This window comes from Mesoplodon mirus (genome assembly GCF_964341445.2).
Source record: "Mesoplodon mirus genome assembly, chromosome: 13".
NCBI classification, from domain to species: domain Eukaryota; kingdom Metazoa; phylum Chordata; class Mammalia; order Artiodactyla; family Ziphiidae; genus Mesoplodon; species Mesoplodon mirus.
Genome location: NC_138989.1, coordinates 51447952 through 51465849, shown reverse-complemented (window position 1 = coordinate 51465849; position 17898 = coordinate 51447952). Strand labels below are relative to the sequence as shown.

General features: G+C 40.7%; 1 protein-coding gene across 6 annotated transcripts in view; it reads right to left on the bottom strand.

Annotated features, from left to right (window-relative positions):
- The window catches only part of FHOD3 (formin homology 2 domain containing 3), a 495977-nt gene that overhangs the window by 99004 nt on the left and 379075 nt on the right, over window positions 1-17898 (bottom strand). For all 6 annotated transcript variants that reach the window (XM_082640045.1, XM_082640046.1, XM_082640047.1 and 3 more), the window contains one exon: window positions 13320-13534. In XM_082640045.1, the coding sequence (XP_082496171.1) occupies window positions 13320-13534 (215 nt within the window). The remainder of the gene's footprint in view (window positions 1-13319; window positions 13535-17898) is intronic.

Below are 17898 nucleotides of genomic sequence, written 5' to 3'. Positions count from 1 at the left end.
AGGAGACAAAGAAGGACACTACATAATGATCCAGGGATCGATCCAAGAAGAAGATATAACAATTATAAATATATATGCACCCAACATAGGAGCACCTCAATACATAAGGCAAATACTAAAAGCCATAGAAGGGGAAATCGACAGTAACACATTCATAGTAGGGGACTTTAACACTGCACTTTCACCATTGGACAGATCATCCAAAATGAAAATAAATAAGGAAACACAAGCTTTAAATGATGGACATTAAACAAAACATGCATTAAACAAGATGGACTTAATTGATATTTATAGGATATTCCATCCAAAAACAATAGAATACACATTTTTCTCAAGTGCTCATGGAACATTCTCCAGGATAGATCATATCTTGGGTCATAAATCAAGCCTTGGTAAATTTAAGAAAATTGAAATCGTATCAAGTATCTTTTCTGACCACAATGCTATGAGACGAGATATCAATTACAGGAAAAGAACTGTAAAAAATACAAACACATGGAGGCTAAACAACACACCACTTAATAACGAAGTGATCACTGAAATGATCAAAGGGGAAATAAAAAAATACCTAGAAACAAATGACAATGGAGACATGACGACCCAAAACCTATGGGATGCAGCAAAAGCAGTTCTAAGAGGGAAGTTAATAGCAATACAATCCTACCTTAAGAAACAGGAAACATCTCGAATAAAAAACCTAAACTTGCACTTAAAGCAATTAGAGAAAGAAGAACAAAAAAACCCAAAGTTAGCAGAAGGAAAGAAATCATAAAGATCAGATCAGAAATAAATGAAAAAGAAATGAAGGAAACGATAGCAAAGATCAATAAAACTAAAAGCTGGTTCTTTGAGAAGATAAACGAAATTGATAAACCATTAGCCAGACTCATCAAGAAAAAAAGGGAGAAGACTCAAATCAACAGAATCAGAAATGAAAAAGGAGAAGTAACAACTGTCACTGCAGAAATACAAAAGATCATGAGAGATTACTACAAGAAACTCTATGCCAATAAAATGGACAACCTGGAAGAAATGGACAAATTCTTAGAAATACACAACCTGCCAAGACTGAATCAGGAAGAAATAGAAAACATGAACAGACCAATCACAAGCACTGAAATTGAAACTGTGATTAAAAATCTTCCAACAAACAAAAGCCCAGGACCAGATGGCTTCACAGGCGAATTCTATCAAACATTTAGAGAAGAGCTAACACCTATCCTTCTCAAACTCTTCCAAAATATAGCAGAAGGAGGAACACTCCCAAACTCATTCTACGAGGCCACCATCACCTTGATACCAAAACAAGACAAGGATGTCACAAAGAAAGAAAACTACAGGCCATTATCACTGATGAACATAGATGCGAAAATCCTCAACAAAATACTAGCAAACAGAATCCAACAGCACATTAAAAGGATCATACACCATGATCAAGTGTAGTTTATTCCAGGAATGCAAGGATTCTTCAATATACGCAAATCAATCAATGTTATACACCATATTAACAAATTGAAGGAGAAAAACCATATGGTCATCTCAATAGATGCAGAGAAAGGTTTTGACAATATTCAACATCCATTTATGACAAAAATCCTGCAGAAAGTAGACATAGAGTGAACTTTCCTCAAGATAATAAAGGCCATATATGACAAACCCACAGCAAACATCGTCCTCAATGGTGAAAAACTGAAAGCATTTCCTCTAAGATCAGGAAAAAGACAAGGTTGCCCACTCTCACCACTCTTATTCAACATAGTTTTGGAAGTTTTAGCCACAGCAATCAGAGAAGAAAAGGAAGTAAAAGGAATCCAAATCACAAACGAAGAAGTAAAGCTGTCACTGTTTGCAGATGACATGATACTATACACAGAGAATCCTAAAGATGCTACCAGAAAACTACTAGAGCTAATCAATGAATTTGGTAAAGTAGCAGGATACAAAATTAATGCACAGAAATCTCTGGCACTCGTATACACTAATGATGAAAAATCTGAAAGTGAAATCAAGAAAACACTCCCATTTACCATTGCAACAAAAAGAATAAAATAACTAGGAATAAACCTACCTAAGGAGACAAAAGACCTGTATGCAGAAAATTATAAGACACTGATGAAAGAAATTAAAGATGATACAAATAGATGGAGAGATATACCATGTTCCTGGATTGGAAGAATCAATATTGTGAAAATGACTCTACTACCCAAAGCAATCTACAGAGTCAATGCAATCCCTATCAAACTACCACTGGCATTTTTCACAGAAGTAGAACAAAAAATTTCACAATTTGTATGGAAACACAAAAGACCCTGAATAGCCAAAGCAATCTTGAGAACAAAAAACGGAGCTGGAGGAATCAGGCTCCCTGACTTCAGACTATACTACAAAGCTACAGTAATCAAGATAGTATGGTACTGGCACAAAAACAGAAAGATAGATCAATGGAACAGGATAGAAAGCCCAGAGATAAACCCACGGACATATGGTCACCTTATCTTTGACAAAGGAGGCAGGAATGTACAGTGGAGAAAGGACAGCCTCTTCAATAAGTGGTGCTGGGAAAACTGGACAGTTACATGTAAAAGTATGAGATTAGAACACTCCCTAACACCATACACAAAAATAAGCTCAAAATGGATTAAGGACCTCAGTGTAAGTCCAGAAACTATCAAACTCTTACAGGAAAACATAGGCAGAACACTCTATGACATAAATCACAGCAAGATCCTTTTTGACCCACCTCCTAGAGAAATGGAAATAAAAACAAAAATAAACAAATGGGACCTAATGAAACTTAAAAGCTTTTGCACAGCAAAGGAAACCATAAATAAGACCAAAAGACAACCCTTAAAATGGGAGAAAATATTTGCAAATGAAGCAACTGACAAAGGATTAATCTCCAAAATTCACAAGCAGGTCATGCAGCTCAATAACAAAAAAACAAACAACCCAATCCAAAAATGGGCAGAAGACCTAAATAGACATTTCTCCAAAGAAGACTGCCAACAAAAACATGGAAGAATGCTCAACATCATTAATCATTAGAGAAATGCAAATCAAAACTACAATGAGATATCATCTCACACCGGTCAGAATGGCCATCATCAAAAAATCTAGAAACAATAAATGCTGGAGAGGGTGTGGAGAAAAGGGAACACTCTTGCACTGCTGGTGGGAATGTGAATGGGTACAGCCACTATGGAGAACAGTATGGAGGTTCCTTAAAAAAATAAGAATAGAACAACCATATGACCCAGTAATCCCACTACTGGGTATATACCTTGAGAAAACCATAATTCAAAAAAGTCATGTTACAAAATGTACACTGCAGCTCTATTTACAATAGCCAGGAGATGAAAACAACCTAAGCGTCCATCATTGGGTGAATGGATAAAAAAAGATGTTGCACATATATACAATGGAATATTACTCTGCCATAAAAAGAAACGAAACTGAGTTATTTGTAGCAAAGTGGATGGACCTAGAGTCTGTCATACAGAGTGAAGTAAGTCAGAAAGAGAAAGACAAATACCGTATGCTAACACATATATATGGAATCTAAGAAAAAAGGAATGTCATGAAGAACCTAGGGGTAAGACAGGAATAAAGACACAGACCTACTAGAGAATGGACTTGAGGATGTGGGGAGTGCGAAGGGTAAGCTGTGACAAAGTGAGAGAGTGGCATGGACATATATACACTACCAAACATAAAATAGATAGCTAGTGGGAAGCAGCCACATAGCACAGGGAGATCAGCTCGGTCCTTTGTGACCACCTAGAGGGGTGGGATAGGGAAGGTAGGAGGGAGGGAGACGGAAGAGGAAGAGATATGGGAACATATGTATATGTATAACTGATTCACTTTGTTATAAAGCAGAAACTAACACACAATTGTAAAGCAATTATACTCCAATAAAGATGTTTAAAAAAAGAAAAGGATCTACAAAAACAAATGCAAAACAATTAAGAAAGTGGTCACAGGAACGTACATATCAATAATTACTTTAATCATGAATGGATTAAATGCTCTAACCAAAAGACACAAGCTCGCTGAATGGATACATAAACAAGATCCATATATATGCTATCTACAAGAGACCCACTTCGGACCTAGGGACACATACAGACTGAAAGTGAGGGGATGGAAAAAGATATTCCATGCAAATGGAAATCAAAAGAAAGCTGGAGGGCCTCCCTGGTGGCGCAGTGGTTGAGAGTCCGCCTGCCGATGCAGGGGATACGGGTTCGTGCCCCGGTCTGGGAGGATCCCATATGCCGCGGAGCGGCTGGGCCCGTGAGCCATGGCCGCTGGGCCTGCGCATCCGGAGCCTGTGCTCCGCAACGGGAGAGGCCACAACAGTGAGAGGCCCGCATACCGCAAAAAAAAAGAAAAAAAAAAAAAACAAAGCTGGAGTAGCAATACTCATAGCAGATAAAATAGACTTTAAAATAAAGAATTTGGGCTTCCCTGGTGGCGCAGTGGTTGAGAGTCCGCCTGCCGATGCAGGGGACGCATGTTCGTGCCCCGGTCCGGGAAGATCCCACATGCCACGGAGCGGCTGGGCCCGTGAGCCATGGCCGCCGAGCCTGCACGTCCAGAGCCTGTGCTCCGCAACGGGAGAGGTCACAACAGTGAGAGGCCCGCGTACCACAAAAAATAAATAAAGAAAGAAAGAAAGAAAGAAAGAAAGAAGGAATGTTACAAGAGACAAGGAAGGACACTACATAATGATCAAGGGTTCAATCCAAGAAGAGGATATAACAATTATAAATATATATGCACCCAACATAGGAGCACCTCAATACATAAGGCAACTGCTAACATCTATAAAAGAGGAAATCAACAATAACACAATAATAGTGGGGGACTTTAACACCTCACTTACACAAAAGGACAGATCATCCAAAATGAAACTAAATAAGGAAAAAGAAGCTTTAAATGACACAGTAGACCAGATAGATTTAATTGATATTTATAGGATATTCCATCCAAAAAGAGCAGATTACACTTTCTTCTCAAGTGCGCATGGAACATTCTCCAGGATAGATCACACCTTGGGTCACGAATCAAGCCTCAGTAAATTTAAGAAAATTAAAATCCTATCAAGCATCTTTTATGCCCACAACGCTATATGATTGAAATGAATTACAGGGGAAAAAAACGTAAAAAACACAAACACATGGAGGTTAAACACCACATTACTAAAAAACCAAGAGATCACTGAAGAAATCAAAGAGGAAATCAAAAAATACCTAGAGACAAATTACAATGAAAACATGACAATCTAAAACCTATGGGATTCAGCAAAAGCAGTTCTAAGAGGGAAGTTTATAGCTATACAAGCCTACCTCAGGAAACAAGAAAAATCCCAAATAAACAATCTAACCTTATACCTAAAGGAACTAGAGAAAGAAGAACAAACAAAACCCAAAGTTAGCAGAAGGAAAGAAATCATAAAGATCAGAGCAGAAATAAATGAAATAGAAACAAAGAAAACAATAGCAAAGATCAATAAAACTAAAAGCTGGTTCTTTGAGAAGATAAACAAAATTGATAAACTATTAGCAAGACATCAAGAAAAAGAGGGAGAGGACTGGACTGAAATCAATAAAATTAGAAATGAAAAAACAGAAGTTACAACAGACACCACAGAGATACAAAGCATCCTAAGAGACTACTACCAGAAATGCTATGCCAATAAAATGGACAACCTGGAAGAAATGGACAAATTCTTAGAAAGGTATAACCTTCCAAGACTGAAGCAGGAAGAAATAGAAAATACGAACAGATCAATCACGAGTAATGAAATTGAAACTGTGATTTAAAATCTTCCAACAAACAAAAGTCCAGGACCAGATGGCTTCACAGGTGAATTCTATCAAACATTTAGAGAAGAGCTAACACCTATCCTTCTCAAACTCTTCCAAAAAATTGCGGAGGAAGGAACACTCCAAAACTCATTCTATGAGGCCACCATCACCCCGATACCAAAACCAGACAAACATACTACAAAAAAAGAAAACTACAGACCAATATCACTGATGAATATAGATGCAAATATCCTCAACAAAATACTAGCAAACAGAATCCAACAACACATTAAAAGGATCATACACCATGATCAAGTGGGATTTATCCCAGGGATGCAAGGATTCTTCAATATATGCAAATCAATCAATGTGATACACCATACTAACAAATTAAAGAAGAAAAACCATATGATCACCTTAATAGATGCAGAAAAATTTTGACAAATTTCAACACCCATTTATGATAAAAGCTCTCCATAAAGTGGGCATAGAGGGAACACTACCTCAACATAATAAAGGCCATATATGACAAACCCACAGCAAACATCATTCTCAATGGTGAAAAACTGAAAGCATTTCCTCTAAGATCAGGAACAAGACAAGGATGTCCACTCTCACCACTATTATTCAACATAGTGTTGGAAGTTTTAGCCACAGCAATCAGAGAAGAAAAAGACATAAAAGGAATACATATTGGAAAAGAAGAAATAAAACTGTCACTGTTTGAAGATGACATGATACTATACATAGAGAATCCTAAAGATGCCACCAGAAAACTACTGGAGCTAATCAATGAATTTGGTAGGATACAAAATTAATGCACAGAAATCTCTTGCATTCCTATACACTAATGGTGAAAAATCTGAAAGACAAATTAAGGAAACACTCCCATTTACCATTGCAACAAAAAATGTAAAATACCTAGGAATCAACCTTCCTAGGGAGACAAAAGACTTGCATGCAGAAAACTATAAGACATGGATGAAAGAAATTAAAGATGATACCAACAGATGGAGACATATACCATGTTCTTGGATTGGAAGAATCAGTATTGTGAAAATGACTCTACCACTTAAAGCAATCTACAGATTCAGTGCAATCCCTATCAAATTACCAATGGCATTTTTTACAGAACTAGAACAAAAAATCTTAAAAATTTGTATGGAGACACAAAAGACCCTGAAGAGCCAAAGCAGTCTTGAGGGAAAAAAACGGAGCTGGAGGAATCAGACTCCCTGACTTCAGACTACACTATAAAGCTTCAGTAATCAAGACAGTATGGTACTGGCACAAAAACAAAAACACAGATCAATGGAACAAGATAGGAAGTCCAGAGGTAAACCCACGCACCTATAGTCAACTAATCTATGACAAAGGACGCAAGGATATACAATGGAGAAAAGACAGTCTCTTCAATAAGTGGTGCTGGGAAAACTGGACAGCTACATGTAAAATAATGAAATTAGAACACTCCCTAACACCACACACAAAAATAAACTCAAAATGGATTAGAGACCTAAATGTAAGACCGGACACTATAATACTCTTAGAGGAAAACATAGGCAGAACACTCTATGACATAAAACACAGCAAGATCTTTTTTGATCCACCTCCTAGAGTAATGGAAATAAAAAGAAAAATAAACAAATGGGACCTAATGAAACTTTAAAGCTTTTGCACAGCAAAGGAAACCATAAACAAGATGAAAAGACAGCCCTCAGAATGGGAGAAAATATTTGCAAACGAATCAATGGACAAAGGATTAATCTCCAAAATATATAAACAGCTCATGCAGCTCAATATTAAAAAAACAAACAACCCAATCCAAAAATGGGCAGAAGACCTAAATCGACATTTCTCCAAAGAAGTCATACAGATGGCCAAGAAGCACATGAAAAGCTGCTCAACATCACTAATTATTAGAGAAATGCAAATCAAAACTACAATGAGGTGTCACCTCACACCAGTTATAATGGGCTTCATCAGAAAATCTACAAACAACAAATACTGGAGAGGGTGTGGAGAAAAGGGAACCCTCTTGCACTACTGGTGGGAATATAAACTAATACAGCCACTATGGAGAACAGTATGGAGGTTGCTTAAAAAACTAAAAATAGAATTACCATATGATCCAGCAATCCCACTACTGGGCATATATTCAGAGAAAACCACAATTCAAAAAGACACATGCACCCCAATGTTCACTGCAGCACTATTTACAATAGCCAGGTCATGGAAGCAACCTTAATGCCCAACGACAGATGAATGGATAAAGAAGATGTGGCACATATATACAATGGAATATTACTCTGCCATAAAAAGGAACAAAATTGGGTCATTTGTTGAGATGTGGATGGATCTAGAGACTGTCATACAGAGTGAAGTCAGTCAGAAAGAGAAAAACAAATATTGTATATTAACGCATATATGTGGAACCTAGAAAAATGGTACAGATGAACCGGTTTGCAGGGCAGAAATTGAGACACAGATGTAGAGGACAAACGTATGGACACCAAGGGGGGAAAGCGGCAGGGGTTGGGGGTGGTGGTGTGAGGAATTGGGCGATTGGGATTGACATGTATACACTGATATGTATAGAATTGATGACTAATAAGATCCTGCTGTATAAAAAAATATAAAGTAAAATTTAAAAATTAAAAAAAAAACAAAAAAGCTTTCCCAATGCCATTTTGTGCCTTATCTTTATTTAAGTATACTTCAGGGCTTCGCTGGTGGTGCCACAACAGTGAGAGGCCCACGTACCGAAAAAAAAAAAAAAAAAGTATACTTCAGTAAGATTTATACTTCGCTTTAAAAAAACTCAAGACTATTTAATGTTTTAAAATTTGGTACAAGAAAACACATTGCAGGCAACTGTCGTTCTCTGTAGGAGGAAAAAAGGGAAAGTTTTTGCCTTTTTCCATTTCTTAGAGACAGAGAAATGGCAAGCAGAAAAAACCCAATGATTCGTGAAGGGTCTCAAAAAAGTTCCACGGCAGGTTTTGCAGGCAGGGCCTTGGCCTTGGGTTGAGTTCCTAAGAGGTTCTGTCTCACTGACCAAATGGCATTAAGTAGCAGCAGTCAGGTGAGTTATGGGGAGCTGGGGCGGCCCTGAGTCATAGAACCACAAGGAATCTAGTTTCCTGCCAATTAATGAAATACTAGACTGGAGGTGTCCAAAAGCTTTATGCAAAGGGACCAGCATGCATTAGGCTGATGACTGACGATATTCCATCGCTACCGTGCCCTTTGGAAATAGGATGCCAGACGTTTCTGATTTCTGCCATATGGACTGGGTAACCTAGGAGAGTGTCTCTATACCTGAAGGAAACTGAAAACATGTTACACAATGAAGGTGACAAAGATGCTCGGTCAATGACTGGTAACAATGACAACAGCCGTGATGATAAATGAAAATGATGAAAAATGATTATTCATTTAAATAAACTGATAACTATATGTCTGTATTTTATTTCCAGGTGTGAAGATCAGGAAGCTAGAGGAATTACCATATCTACCAGTACTTTAAATGTTTGGATCTGTGAGAGAAAATATTAGTATACCATGTCCATAATTTCTGTAAGTGCCTCCAGCTGAGTGCTGGTGAATAGGCCATGGCCATATAAGCCATATTTTATATCTTCAGGGCCAAAAAATGAGATATTTGGAAATATCTAGGAATTGATTACAGGTAGAAAAAATCCCTGTTGAACATATTTACCCTTGACATAAAATTAATAGAGTATGGTAAAAATTTTAAATGCATCTCTAACATATTATTTCTGTGTGCAAAATAGAGAGTATTGAGCTAAAAATAAGAAAAATAATCTAGCCATTATGTATGCCTTCATGGCTATATCAGTGAGTGAAAGCACCTTGTAAACTCTTGGCAGCAGCTTCCTTTTACTGGGAAATGGTCATTTCTCTCCATTTAGCCTCAGGAGGGACTCAGGTATGTAAGCCAGGGAGCCTGGAAAGAACACAGTTCTAGCCTCCACAGAAGGCAGTTCTACCTTGGGACACCCTGCAGGGACCATCTTCAACCTGGTTTTGAGATGACTGGTTTTCTCCACTTTGTTTGCACAATATAGGTTATCTAGATCTGACAACCACTGGCATGATAGGTTACCTTGCTGTATTGACATCACTGTGGGTCCAGAGATTATCATTATATTTAATCCTCAGAATAACCTCCTCAAGAGTCACATCGAAGAACTCCAGCCCAATAAGAACACCGTGCCTTTTTCTCTAACTAGTGAGAATAACTTGTTTCCAGAGTCATCTATAAGTTTCTTAAAATAACAGGAAGTAAACTTATTATAGAAATTCTGATGGATACTACCAGGGCTCAGTGAAAATAAGGAAAGGGTAATTAAAGCAATGGATGAAGAGCGAGGCCCTTCCATGTTTATCGAAAATGGGGGCTAACTGTCTCAGTTAATTAGAGCACAGTGAAAATGAGAAGACATGTGTATGTTTCTTCATCACTTGGGCCTGATAGTTTCACACAAAGGAAAAATATTCAGACCATCACCACCAAGCTTAGGCCCCACTGGGACAAACGCCTGCTGTGAACCACAAGAGGGCCAGGTGAAAAAGAATTCAAGCACACGCTGACTTGACGGTGGGAGCAGTGGCATAATTTACACAAATGTTACAGCTGGGAAGGTTTGTGGCTAAAAGATCTCACTAGATGGCACATAATGCTACAGGTATTTTACCATTAGCCCTCCCCTCTTTGTAAATATATTTTGTAAGAGAAAAGGTAAAGAAAGCTTTAATGTTTCCATATCTTCTGCTATCAGAAGTTCTCCAGAATCCAAGTAAGCACTCACAAAGTGACCTTTAACCCTGACGTATATATAATTCAGGAACAAATACCTGCTTTCCCTTTTTTAAAAAAATAGATATAATTCTGAAACGTAGATCACAATTTTTACAGATACTGGGGAGAGGGTCAGCAAGGGGATGGCGTGGCATTCAGGGGAGCGCCACCACAAATGTCATGGCACCATGATGCCCTGATAAACGGCTTGGCTGGAAGTCAAAGCAGTGGTTTTACTCTCAGCATGGCATCAACAAGATCTGAAGCACATCTTCCATCTATGTGAGCCTCAGTAAAACACGGATAATAGCATTTCCCCTACTTACTAAGATGCACCACAAGGTATTAAATAGTAGCATCTGGAAGGAAGGCACTGAACACTACAAAAATGTGAGATGAATTATTAGCATATGACTCCACAAGGATAAAGAGTGAAAAAGGGAGTCAACCCCCGGCACGCTTGGACCACGTGCCAGGTGTTTGGTGCAGGACAAACATCTGGATGTGTGATTATATTTTGTATTCTTCCTTCAGCTGTTAGAATATTCTAAATATTAGGGATCAGCAAAAAATTACTTTGAGCTTTGAAAATGGGACCTGGTGACAAGTTTAGACTATTAAATGGGAGCTGGCAGAATGCTTCCAAGAATGATAACAAACCAGGCTGAGGAAAACCTTTCTGGCATATATACAGAAAGGCTTCTGTCGTAAGGGCAAAGGCTCCAAATCAGAAGGAAGCTTCAGCAGTTCTCTTTGCCAGCATCCTCTTATAGCATTTCTTCTTCTACCCTTAGAATTTCCAGTTGTATACTTCAGTTATGTATTAGGACAAGGTGTTAGAATACTTTGCTGGTTCCAACTGATTTGGATGATAATGAGTTAACATATGATGGACAGCACTTCTAGATTCTACAAGAGCCACAGCTTCCCCCCTGCCCCCAAGGGAAAAGCAAACGTCAATGCTATTTTATTAATTTGTAATTATGTCTAAATTGAAGCCCAGTATTCCTTTTTCTGATGCAGATACCACTTATGGTGTGATTTCAGTCAAACATTTTCTTAGTCTCTATTAATCCCTTCTCTGTAAAGGAAAATGACATTTGCTATTTATCTCTCTGAAAGCATACTGAAATAACTTTATTTTCCCCAAATGCATATTATGTATACACAAAATAAGTATTTTCTGTGTTCTTACTGAAGTTTAAAATATTGTCTTTTTAATGGCATAGGATGGCCTCAAGTTTGACTATAACTGTACAAAATGCTTTGAGGAACTGTTTTTGCCACAAACATCAAGCAGATTAAAAATCTTGAGGACAAACAATATTTACAGATACTGACAATTCCTTCTCAGCTTGGGGCCATTCTGGACATCACAGTTTGGACAAAACCATTCTGTAAAGTGTTGCAGATACAACTCTTAGAGTTAAAAGTCCCAAGATTAAGTCCTGAGCCACAGCTTTGCAGGGGAATATTTTTTATATTGCCTCTGGAAATACCACAATTTAGATAGAGCAGTGATATCAGACAGAGTTGGGAAGGCACATTGCTGTTACAGAGCAGTCTGTTTTCCTGATTCTCAGAGTCTTAATATTTTAAGACTGACATTACTCATTATGACTGAGCCATCTGCCGGGGGCAATCTTCCATGGCTCAAGGACCAGGAGTGACTGGATGTGATGGGAAACTGGGGTGCGACCAGCCTGCTCAAGCAGATTGAGCCCTGAGGCTCAGCGAGCCAGCAAAGAATTGGACAGACAAGATTATTCCATTACATCCAGTTCTGCTGAGGTCATGGAGCCCTGCCTTGTTTAAATTAGACTTTACGCCATATTTAGTCAACCCTCATAGAGTTAAAAGTTTAGTGTCTCTGTTGTCTTCAGTTGGCTAAGTCTACATCAGGCTGCAAGCCATAACACTCAATTAAACCAAACAGTTCTGGCTGCAGAGTTAGTCAACACGCAGTGTTAGGTGCTTGTAGCCGAGAACCATCCTTCTTGATAATGTGAAAGAAAACGGACCCACAATTCGCAGAGCCATCAGGAAAACTGCTGATGCTCCAAGGCTGCAGTGTACAGTATCATTGTTTTTCTCCAGATAAGCTAAGACGAGAGGGACTTTCTCCAGGGAGAGCCTGTCTGACTGCACACAGGCATCTACATCCGCCCCACACCATGCGCCAATCATCTTTACTATATTCTATTTTTTCTTCTTCAGTATTTAACTTCTATTTTCATGAGGTCCACATTTCTTTGCTCACTTTGATTAATTTTATCCTCCATCAGTTTAACTTAAACCAGACCAATAATTCTTATGGGAGAAACATTTAAAAGGGGTCACTTTATCGGGCAGATCCAATAGATGAATAACATGCAAATTACAGAGTAATAAATTAATCTTAACTTATTACCCTGTGAATTAGGATTAAATGTCAAAGTAAGTCTTATTTTTGGCATTCTCCCTTTTCAGTGATCACACGTTGCAATCTTTACAATAAATAATTTTGCTTTAGTAAGTGGCTCTGCAGACCCCTAGTTATTAGGGACAGCTCAGAAGCCCAAAGCCTCCCATTAGTTGCCTCTCAGTATGAGTTTGCATGTAGGAATGGTTACTGCTGCCCAGAAGAAGCCTGTCTGACGTTAATTAACTCATCAGTTCCCCTCTACTCTCCCTGCACTCACCTTGGGGCTGCTGAGCTGTTCCTGGGGAGGAAGATGATACCGTGAGAGCCTCTTGTGACTCTAGAGATGAAGGGCAACGGCTCAGGGGGGCGGGTGAGGCAGGGGCTGCCGGTGAGGTCAGGTCCAAGGAGAGGTCAGCTCTGCCCCGGCTCACACTCCGGCTTCTCAGTTCCTTCTCATGCGCCTCAGCTGCCAACTGCTCCAAGTATTTGTATCTGAAAGTTAAATTCCAAAGGGTTTCCGTAAAAAGAAAGAGGAGCCCGTGGCTGATGCTTGTTTATGGATGAAACACCTGCAGAGTGAGCTGGTTTCCTGATGCACAGAGCACAGTGCAGGGCTGGCTGGAGGGCCTGTCTGCCAAAAACACCCAGCAAAGCCAAGATGCTAATGATTAAAAATCCTGCATCATTCATAACCAAACAAACAGGGGGAAGTGGCAACATCACAGTCTCCAGATACTAGATCACTGCTGCAGAATCCTATTTTGCTCTTTTAGGAAACATTTGTACCAGCAAGCAAAACAGCAATAATGACCATCAAAAAGCCCCAGCAGTGACAGCTGAAAACCACACTCCCTCAGAGCTCGCAGCTGTGAAATGCGAGGGTGCCTTGGTGCAGCAGAGAGGAACAATGCCCCAAAATACCAAAAGGTTGTTGGACGAAGCCCTCTCTGAATTTCTGAACCTGCTTCAATGCTAACAGCAATGTGGCTGGAATTCACTTTGTTCTCTCGGTGTCGACCATGGAAAGTTTTTTATATTCTAAAATATTTCTGAGTAGGACTCAGACATCCAATAGCTTGGACCTGACGTCACATATAGTTTATTCATCAAAGTCAGTTTAAAAGAACAAAGATACATCTGTTTTGCATTTCAGGCAGGCAGAACCCAGTAACTGTTTATTAAGACCAGCTACCAATCATCTTCCTCATAGTGTGCTTTATAGATCAGACCAAAATAACTTTGAAATATGTGCCTCTTCCAGATGTCTGCTAATTTTACCCATCACTATTTGTTCAGGAATAAATTTATGAACTCAGCTGTAGCAGGTTTCTGACTATCATACCCACCATGAAACTTCGAAACAGCTTATTCCAGACCCTCTCTCACATCCATCCAGGTTCACTGCTTCAGTTTCTTCCAATGGGCAAGCCCCCACCCCCAGACACTGCACACCACACTTTTACTTCAGCCTGATAAGAAAGGCAGAGTGCACAAGTAAAACCTTTCGAAAGGATGCATTTAAAAAGCACCCGTTTCTTCGTCCATCCTTCGGGGGGCATGGCCCCCCACATCTGTAGTCATCACCCCTTCTCTCTGCCAGTCCCAAGGCGTCAGTCTGCCCTTCAGGACAGGCTTGCACACACGTCTCCCTCCGGGAGGCCTGCCTTGACCAGCACAGCTGGAAGTGATCCTGGCCTTGCCTCTGAACTCATGTCGGATATGTAGTCCATTCAACTCAGATGGCATTTTACATTTACTGCCTGGCATATGTAGTCATCTTTTCATGTGTGTAGGTCTGTTTTCAACAAGCAGATAATAGGATTTTTGAGACCAGGAAGATTACCATCCTTTGCATTACCTTTCCTTCGGCACTGTGCGTTCGTTGGCCGACGGGAAGCAGGCGAAGTGTGCAGTGAGGGACCTGCCAAGCAGTAGCCTACCTGTACGTCTCCCTGCAGCCCAGGGCACCAGGGGGCAGAGCCAGCTGATTGCACTCTCCTGGGGAGTGAGTGTACTTTCATGGCGAATCTCTGATAAAAGACATGGGACGGATCTGCATTTACAAACGTCTGTGTCACCCTTACCGGGTGAAGCTAGACCCAGAAAGAAAGCTTTAGAAACTCTGGACTTTCCTTGCCAACAGTGTCACCTCTCGAAAAGCACAAGAGGGACCAAAAGGAAGGTATTTCTGAACTTGATTCAGACCGGCAAGGAAAAACCACCTGGCTGTGGAAGTGACAGGAAACGTGAAAGAAAGTGGTCTTGAGGGCAAGAGTCAGAGCCCATATTTTCAAAGGTCTGGGGGCAAACGGAAGGCCAGGAATGCTGCGAGCCCAGGAGGAGTTCCTGAGCACAGGTGTCCCCACATGGAGTCCAAGCCGTCTGCGACAGGAAGGAACAAAGTGCAAACAAAGGGGCCTACCCATGTCCAGGAGATCGGAATCCTGGAGGAGGGAAACAGTGCCCTAACAAACTCAGAAGGGTCCAGGGAGAGAGGTAAGAAAGCCTCGCACAAAGGGCTTCAGGTCAGGAGGACAACCCATCACTAACCTCCATTCAGCTGGCCTGGCCCTGGACCTGGCCTCTCCATTCCCCTCCCTGTGGGCAGCCAAGCTAGCAGGTATGTACTGGCAGCCAAAGGGTTCACCCCTTTTTCCGGGGGACCCCAGGGGTGGCTCATCCAGGTTCTGGGTAGATATGACTCAAAGACTACTCCTGTGCACCCCTCAGCTCACAGATGTCATCCTTGAGGATCCTTTAGACAGGGGGAGAGTCAGGGGTTTAATCTGAATCATTCCGAGGATGTTTACGTGGTAAACAAAAATGGCAGGGGAAGGGCCAAGGGGCCTTATTAAATGGGTAGAAATTTTCAGTTCTATAGATAAAGAGTTCTGGGGGCTGGTTGCACAAATACGTGAATGTATTTAACACTACTGAATTATACACTTAAAAATGGTTAAAATAACAAATTTTATGTTATGTGTATTTTTCCACAATTAAAAACTTTAAAAAATGGCAGGGGTGGGGAGGCCCAGGTGTCAAGAACCACTAGATCTTTCAGTGCTCCCCCGAGATGGGCCAGAGTGGGGAGGGTAAACGGGCGTGCACGGGGAAAGCCAGGCTACCTGGCATGGAGAGCTATCTCCCACAGAACCTGGGGAGGAAGCTGGACCTATATCCCGACCTTCCCTTAGACAGTGACTCTCTAAGTGGTACTTGATCTAGGAGCCCGCCAGCCCATCTGATGACTGTCACATCTCTGGCTGCCTAGCAACACCACCCTCAACCCACAGACTCTGATGTAGCCTCCCAGGTACAAAGCACTGGGTTTTCTATCCACAGACGACAGCCCCCCAAAAAGACTTTTTCACCTTTGCCACCCTTGTTGAAACAGTCTCGTTGTCCTGTCTCTGTCCATGTCTTTGTCTTTTCGTTATTTATTAAATATTCTGTTGTGTGCCTGTCACGTGCTAAAAACTGCAGTAGGCACTAGAGATTTAATAATACACAAGAAAAACCCCACCTTCTTGGCATTCATAGTTCAGGGGGAGGTACAGAAACAAACTTTGGCATGAGCTCAATACCCACCAGGGTTGCAGGTAGCAGGGCTGGTACTGCCATCAAGGAAACATATGATCATCTCTTTTCGCAGGGTCCAATAGAAACCCTGCTTGACTTTCAACTATACCGACTTACTAATGACTCTTCCTGCCACCCAACTACTCGGAAATTCTACCTTACATTAAATCAAAACCTGGCTCCCTCTAAGTTCTACTCTGTCCACAGACCGTGCTCAGAACCCTCCCTTACTGCTTCATGATCACTTTCATGCATAATTTCCCAAATCCTTGCCCAGTCCCAACTTCCCCCTTGCACTCTGTCCTCAGAACCTGTTTCCCATAAGGTACCTCCTCTCCATGTCCCGCTGTCTCCCTCAGACCACTCTCCACCCTGACCCCCACCCCACTCCAATAGTTCCCAGCCTGCATCTCATTCCTTACCACACCTAAAAAAGCATGATTCATGAATGTCAAGTCAATCAATACCAGAGAGATCCTCTCTTATAATACTTAAAAAAATTAGAAATAGACCTAACAGAAACTTACTCTGGGTCTGCACCATTATCAATAAAGCACTTTGCCTGAAATTATGGAATGAGATGACATGAAATGAAATTTTAAGATTAAAAATTAAATTCATTACCCCTCAAAATAGCAAAATGACATTTATCTTGTTACACTCGATGATACGAACCTCAAAAACCCTCTGCTGTGCCTCTTGCTGTCTTTTTGAGTCTTTGCATTAGGGGTGAGAGTCATGGGACCAAACAAACACGACGAGTTAGAGTCCTCTTCCATGTCTCTTTCCACCTCTGATCTCCATTCGTTTTCCCATCCATTTCCAAATTCCATTATACTTGGAAATCTTATCTTTTCCTGGCTTAACAGGAACTCCCAACTGCTTTCCAACAGGGATGAAAGTATATCTCCCTCACTTCCATCTTTACCAGGCAATTCAAGCAGCCAACTAACCAGGAAAAGTGGCTGGTCAAATCAAAGGAAAATGCTTGGCTGCTTCCCCAAACCTCTGGGGAAACAGGGGTGGGCTGTAAAGAAGGAATCCCCTGTGGAGCCATGGAGAGCCCACTCCTGCACCAGCTAAGAACGCCCAGGCAGATGGGTGGTGTGGGGCTGAGGACGGAGAGCAGAACAAGAAGGGAGAGAAGAGGAGTGGACAACTCCTCTGCATGAATTTTCCAGGTATAAGTGATGCTCTACTTTGGGGAAAAGAGCAGTAAATAATACTCGGAAAGGGGTAGTAGCCCTAAGTGATTTGGGAAAAATTTGAGGTCAGTC